The 7,908-nt window shown below is 39.8% G+C and overlaps 1 protein-coding gene across 8 annotated transcripts in view; it reads right to left on the reverse strand.

The window, feature by feature from the left end:
- The window catches only part of tjp1b (tight junction protein 1b), a 55,673-nt gene extending 48,597 nt beyond the window's left edge, over window positions 1–7,076 (reverse strand). For all 8 annotated transcript variants that reach the window (XM_069163645.1, XM_069163648.1, XM_069163640.1 and 5 more), the window contains exon 1: window positions 6,547–7,076. In XM_069163645.1, the coding sequence (XP_069019746.1) occupies window positions 6,547–6,698 (152 nt within the window). In that variant the 5' untranslated portion in view covers window positions 6,699–7,076. The remainder of the gene's footprint in view (window positions 1–6,546) is intronic.
- Window positions 7,077–7,908: the final 832 nt, after the last annotated feature.

The raw sequence follows: 7,908 nt of genomic DNA on the forward strand, positions 1-7,908 counted from the left end.
CAAGAGTTACAGATGTTAATAAATTTGGTTGGTAAATAGATTTTGGTCCAGATATTGCAGAAGACTTTTCAGACCACAGAGTGTCTACCTGTTTTATTTAGAAAGACAGAACAAGTGTCCAAATGGCAACCTGTGACTTGTTCTTAATAATGACTCATGCGTAATGTATAAAGCATCAGTTAATAGGTTATTAATCATGACATAAGCCGTTAGTTACAACAAATACATGCTTTTATATGGTGGTATGATTATGATTTGTTACATTTGGGAGTTTTTGGATAATCATTGAATCATTTGAATCATTTTTGTTCTGACAAAAATGCCAAAAATTCACTGATTGTAGCTTTTTTGTGTATTATATCAGCATGAAATCAAAGTCTCTGTGTTGGTAAAACAGAAGCACCTGGCAACCTGGACAAGAATTTTAGACTATTTTCTAACATTTTATAAACTATTTGGTTGAGAAAATAATCTGCAGATTTTAATTTTAGAGTAAACTAAAGTAAGATAGAGGTAAACTAGCAGTGTACGGGCTTCAGAATTTAGCTTTTATCTACTTACATACAGAACAAGCTGTTTCGTAATAATATACAAATACAGACTATTGGTGCACAAATGTATGCTTTTGTTACTGCCTCTTCTATTCTATTTTATTTTATTCTATTTTTTTGTATATACTGTGCATTTTTATATTTAATATTTTTTACTGTTATTTTATTTCTTTCCTGTATCTATAAATGCTGCTGTAGCGAAAAAAAATTAACTGGTTAAAAGTAACTTCTCTTCTCTTCTCTTCTCTTCTCTTCTCTTCTCTTCTCTTCTCTTCTCTTCTCTTCTCTTCTCTTCTCTTCTCTTCTCTTCTCTTCTCTTCTCTTCTCTTCTCTTCTCTTCTTCTCTTCTCTTCTCTTCTCTTCTCTTCTCAGTCCAAATCTAAGGATTTAGCTAACGCAATATTCAATGAGGAGAAATCCTGTCAATACACTGGAGCTCAGAGGCAGTAGATATCCATTAGCGTGCTCAGCAGCAGGCCTGAGGACTCCTAGTTGCCTGAAGCGGGCTCAGGTGCTTACTAGCTGGAAATGCTGGGTAAAAGCATTCGACAATATGTGCAGTGAATTACAGCCGACCTCAGATTGTTCTCATAAACAATACAGCAAACATGACTGATGGGAAAAGCTGCTTGGACTGTATCACAGGTCTGGTGCAGTCCTGCACATTCAGAGGTTCATTTCTTGAATGTTGATTCTGAGATGGATCTCAGCCAAAATACTTCAGGCCACAAAGGCATAATGTAACAGTGCCAGCAACTCTGCCGACTCAGATATAACGTGCAGTGAATTATATCTCGAACAAATATGCAGGTACAATGTGTTTCAATATATAAAACTATGAGATTTAATGGTAACGTCTCCTTTTCACTTATCATGTTTGTGAGCACAGTTTCAACTTTACATGGACGAAGGGCATTTGGCATAAAAGTTTTGGAAGGTCAAAAGACACGTTTATGAATTTAAGACATGTATTCATGAAATTATAATTTGAAAATAATAGTTTGAGTGGCCTTCAATGGAGGGCACAACTCATGCACTGTCAGCCAGGTGAGGTCAGGTGACCACCTGGTGACCTGAGAGTCAACGGTGGGTTTTTCATGTGTATGGTGCAGCCTTTAGACTCAGTGGTGCTGAAACCCCCAGCTTTAAATTAGTTCACTAGTGCTATGATAATGCACTTATTAGCTTTCTTACAAAACATTGATGATGATCAATACCACTTCATATTGGTTCATAAAATATAAAGCCACAGGAGATGGTTAGCTTAGCATTGCATAAATATTGGAAGCAAACAACAAAAACATGGACCAGCATCACTACTTAACATGTTATATTGTGTGTGTTTAATCTGAGTGACGTTCATATTTCTTGCAGATACCTCCTGGAGTCTTGCTGTTAAATTCATCTTCTACCAGTGAGGAAATAAATTTAAGCTGTAATCTCCACAAAACTTTTCATTTAGCTCTTCGGTTTTTATACAGAGCTTGTAACGTGTTCACAAGCTTTAGGGATGCTGGTAAACAGGTTGTGTTGGCTTGTTGTTTCCTTCTACTTCAAATATCAAACCTCAAACATTAATGGAATAAGATCAATGCCAAGACCTCTCATGGCCTGATGAACACTACAGAGTATAATAATGTCGTTCACAGATAAGGTCAAGCAGACGCCTGGTGCCATTACAAAGAAAGGACGGTGAACACACACACACACACACACGCACACGCACACGCACACACACACACACACACACACATACATTAATCAGTAGCAGGACGTTATGCCGTCCCTCTGTTCCCTCTCTCTCCGTCTGCCTGGAGGAGCCATCAGGTACGATTAGTTCAAGCAATAACGGCTACTGTTTAATCAGCAGGTCAATAGGCAATGTTACGCTTCATTCCTCCCATCTTGGCCAGTGCTAATATAACACTTAACAAGAAGAGCAATCCTGACTATTGTCTGCTACACATAGACACAATAAAACACACAAACACACACGCACACACACACTATAAGAGGAACACAATCATACACAGCCAATTCAAATAAAATCCAGTGCTTTAATCACGATATATATCTGCTTTTGTTCTGTTCTTTCAGAGAAAAGAAGCAGGTAAAAATAAGATGAAGTGTTACATAAACACAATGGACTTGTTGTATTATCCCTACAGGCTTGCAACAGAGTGTAAAGTTCATTAAGTCAGGTTAATGCTAATCTTTGGTTGTGTGCAAGAACAGAATGGGTTTTTGAGACTGCAGGCAAGAGCAACATCTGTTCGCAAAGACTAATCCTAATTTAGAGAGCTGCTGCTTCTATTCAGTCGTTATCAAAGGCAAGCGGAGCTATGCCTCCTCTAAGCAAGCACCGGGTGTGCACATGGCACGCGCAGACCCCGGTCGGTGGAGAGTGTGGGTGTTCAGGCAGAGCGGTGGGCAATCTCCCCGTCACTCGCTGAGATCAACAGAACAGGAAGCTGCTCTGACCATTTCACCAGAAATGGGACAGAATTAACGATGCAATTATAGAAAGACCAACCCCAAAACAGGAAACGAGAATGACACATTGAGCTCTTTTTTCATATAAATGGCCATTTTTAAACTGTTGTCACATCCTATCACACGTCTGTACTCAAAAGATAGTTGTGAATGACAATTATAATCAATGGGGCCTTTCTAAATACTGAACGTGATTATGTATAGAGCTGACAACATCTTGTTTTATTTTAAGATGTTACCAAATATCACTGGAGCTCAAAGAGTTTTGTTAAAATGTAATACAATTTAAAATTATATCAAAGAGATAACCAGCAGATCCTCATATTTTAGCTTCCGCTTTAACCATAAAATGTCTCATTTAGTGAGGACTAAAAAAAAAATCATAATTACTGCCACAGTATCCAGAATATTTTCTGGCATTTCTGAGAATGGACACAGTAAGTAGAGAATACTATTGATTGAAAATGTCACTTTAATCAACTTATAAATATTATTTGTTGGAAAAGGTTAAACCAATAGAACGGCTCTCTAAACTCCCTGCAGAAAAGATGCTCGGCAGATCCGTCACCTATTAATGCAGGTGTTCTGCGAGCGTATGAATAACAACACATTCAAAATAATGTTTTTGGTGTCCACATTTATATTTTGCATTTTATCATTCAAGAACATAATGCAGGATTTATTAAGGGTTTATGATTCATGAGTTGTTAAAACGTGCTGCCGTTCTTGACCCAACACTCTCAGTTTTCTGGCCATGTTTAGATATTTAGTTGAAATTGTCACTGGGCTGCATTTCAATCAGACACATGTTTTACAAGGTCTTGAGCTACACAAAATTTTCAGATGAGATGAAGACAGAGCACACTACATAACATTACACCACATTCATTTGACATTTGTCAGAAGAGGAATAACTGTGACTCACATTCACATAAATGATAGATGGCAGTTTGGGTCATGAGGAGGGTAGTTTAATAGAATTTCCACGAGTAGTGTCTACGACTATTACTGCAGCTACTCTTTCTGAAACTGCAACTATTCTTTCTACTTCTTACTAATTACATTAATAACAATAATGAAGATGAGGAAGATGATGATTTAAGAGGATATAAATCCCCCGATGATGCATCAAATGCTATTAATTGTATATAAAATTACCACTCATATTTTATAAAATTATGTTATATTATGATTTTCAAATACATGTTGTAGACTTTCTGATTTCAGGTAGCTTTAGGATTTTGATTATGATGGAAGTGTACGATTAGTACATGAGCACAAATACCGATTAGCAGATTCCTGAAATTTGCTGCAGACAGTAATTCATCACAGTGTACATCAAGTTTGCAGTATTTGTTTGTGAAATATCTATAACTATAACTATAACTATAACTATAGAAATATCTATAATAATCTATAACTGTGTGGTGCTCATGAAGTTGAAATGCAGACTGATTTGAAAAGTCTTCACTGCGTCACCTTGTAACAATAAAGTGGCTTTGACAAAAATAAATACCGGGATCATGCGCAATGAGATTAATTACACAACTTTCACAAATTTCTAATATGTGCGTATTAATAGTAAACACTGCCTTTTTTTAAAATGTAGCAAAAAATACTGAAAAATCCGAAGCACATTAACAAGAATTTGCAAAATTGTTAGTTTTAACAAAATGTATCATACTTTGAGTGACACACACAGAGACAGAATACCAAAACTAAATAGGTTTGTTTTTCTAATGGCTTATTGTACACAAAGAGTTCAGCGATTATTGTTTAATCCCATATCAGCATTTCACTCAATCTGTAAAAACATATTCAATATAACAACATCAGAGCTTGTTCAAAGAGTTACATAACTAGTTTAGTCTTTGTGCAACAGTGAGACAAGAAGCTTCTTCCAAAATCTACTTAAATCTGGAGATGAAAGTATAAAAACAACAATAACAGAGGAAACATTAAAGGAGTCCTGAGTCTCAGTGAAATCCCTTATCTTCTCTTAGGGGGGCAATTAGGCTAATAGGAGGATGACTAAGGAATATGATTAGCCGAAGAGACCAAGAGATAAAAAGCTGCATGTGATAAGCTCCTGACCCCTGCTGAGGTTACAGCAGCACTTTGACTTCAGTGGCATCACTCCTCTGAGCATTTCGAAGGGACTCTGGTCTGGCTCTTGTAAAGATCAGAATTTACGATGCAGTAAAAAGATACAGGAACACCTTATTATGCCACATTAATATCTACTAAATATAAAAACATCTTGTACACTTTATTTGCATAATATAGAGTCATTTAAACTTGGAGGTAATTTATGTTCTGAAATTCAGGCTGCGGTTGTGTGAGTGACTATAAATCTCCTTTGATTGTTATAATCTACCTCCATCTCCAGCAGGATGCTCTGAGATTTTCAGCGTCAGTGTTTTGTTCTTGTTTCCGTCCCAGAAATGGTTTAGCTTGGCTTTAAAGAGGTGATAATAGTCAAGCCTCTCACTGGAGCCAAGCCAGTGTGATCCACACTGCGATACCTTTTGAATTTGTGTAAGACGCTATCAGAGTGCCATTGAGCCTATTGACTCCTAATTAACCATCTTTGCTATCAAACAAGATGGTAATCCAGCTGTAATTAGGGATACCATGTCACACACGTTGCAGCCCCGTCAGCAATTTGCTTACAGTGAGGAAAAAGAAATGAAAGGAGCGCTGCCTTCGAGTAAACAAATGAACAAGGCCGCAGGAGGAGAAAGGAGGAGAGCGAGAGGTGGTCACTGCAAGATACTGTAGCATACAGGCACACAGAGTAATGAGGACACTGAATAGGTGGATAGGCGAGACACAAACACATGCTGAGAGCAGAGATATGGATAAAAAAATGTTTAATAGCCATGGCGATGAGAGGTGTACAGAGGCCTGGCTGCAGCACAGGAAATAAAAACAGGAGAGGACCATGTTTCATGCTTTACATTTTATTAATTAGTTACACAGCAGTGAAGAAAGGAGTGGGGTTGGGGAGGAAGGGTGATGGTTTACCACATGGTTAGCTTGATGAGGACATTTTCAGTGACAACAGCAGTGCGGTGGAGGCCATATAGTAGCACATGAAGTTGGAGGCAAAGAAACAATGATAAGGCTATGACATCATCCGACGCATTCAACTTTACAAACTAATGGAGAGGAAGGACAAAGCTAAAGCCACTTGTCTTCACACGCGCGCGCACAGGCACGCACGCACACAAACTCCCAGCATGCGGAGTGGTTGCTTTACCTCCCGTGTATCGACCACAGCAGGTTTGTGATGATTGCAACATGGTGCAGACTGGCTGCAGTGGCTGACAGGAATATTATGTCATTTTTGAGAATGAGCTCGGGCGCATTTTGGCTCCGTGACCCGCTCACCATTTGAGGAGACGTGGGAGGCGACGGCTCGGCTCATCGCAGACCCCCCTTTTCTCCCAAACTGCATCACATCATCATCACCATCATCCGCACCAAGATTGATACTCACCACATACGCTTCCTGGGTGGAAGACAATTTTCTTTGTTGGAGGCAGTCACCCCCAGAGCCAGCTGCATAACAGTAATGTATTTCTGGTAATTCACCATGGTACTGTCCACCGCTACTAAAAATCCAACCCAAAGAAAAGCACAGGTGATCATATATTTCTTTATTCCCTGGCATCCGCCTCCGCTGCGTCTTCCATGGTCAGCATTACAACGCCATTTCCAGTGCTGAAGGACTGACAGTGAAAACACTCCCCAAGGAGCTGAGCGAAAGGTGCCGTACCGCTGCGACCCATGTCTGCAATGACACTCTGACCGTGTTTTAGCGCTCGCAAACAGACCGCCGATCCATTCGATTTGTAATTTCTCAATGCTTTTTTTTTTTTTTTTTTTTTTTAATTAATACGGTCAGGATTTTCACATTATCTCCTTCCTCCTGCCTCCTCCCTCCTATCCGGGGTTGGAAACACTCTTAAAAACACTGCAGCGTCCAGGCGTCCGTGTGTGTGAGGTAGGGGAGAGAGTGTGTGTACAGTGTAGTCAGAGGGGAGCGACTGGGAGGGAGGGGAGGAGGGAGAGGCAGGCAGGAAGGGGATGATGAGGAGGAGGAGGAGGAGGGGGGAGGAGGAGGAGGAAAAGGGGGGGTCAGGGAACCGACTCATTTAGAGATGCTCAGTTGTAGCATTTGTGTAGGAAGTCAAAAGTTTGCATATATTTACTTGTTAAAGGTTTTCTTTTTTTTAGAAAGTCCACAATCTTTGTGTTACGCAATACTTCCGGGAAGGAGCAGTGATTTACAGGGGCGTAATTAAAACTTCAGTGCCCCCTGAGGCCCCCCCCCCACGCCCCAATCTCCCCGAGTAAATTAATAATGGTTGGGGGTCCTGGTATGTTGGATCACTGGCTGCATTTTCACCAGTTTAAATGAATTTTGGTAACCCCAAAAATGAAAAACAGCCCTGACATATTGCTGGGCTTGACCATAGACTGTATATAAAAGTGGACGTCGCATCCAGGTCTGAAAAATTAGGCCAATGCAAAAGTGCCCGGAAAAAAAAGCTGCAATACCATCAAGTGCGGCAGGGGTTGGCTCCAAAAATCCTCCAGCGTCATAGACTACCATTCAACTTTTCCATGAAATGCTAAGTCAATCAATTTTTTCCACTGGTCATTTTGGTGTTCATAGTTAAAGTCCTTATTAGTTTTCTGGCAGTTCATCTGAATATAATCCAGTCATTAATTAGAAAATAAGCCTCAGTTTGTTTGACAGGCCTGTCGTGCAGTCAGGTTTCCGCTATCAGTGGGCGGAACGTGGTGTCCTCGGGTTTCCAATCAAATCGAATCAGATCCACTGCTCGCCCCTTCA

The sequence above is a fragment of the Embiotoca jacksoni genome, unplaced genomic scaffold (genome assembly GCF_022577435.1).
Source record: "Embiotoca jacksoni isolate LCO1_2020_lvr unplaced genomic scaffold, fEmbJac1.0.p SCAF_3, whole genome shotgun sequence".
Taxonomy (NCBI): Eukaryota; Metazoa; Chordata; class Actinopteri; family Embiotocidae; genus Embiotoca; species Embiotoca jacksoni.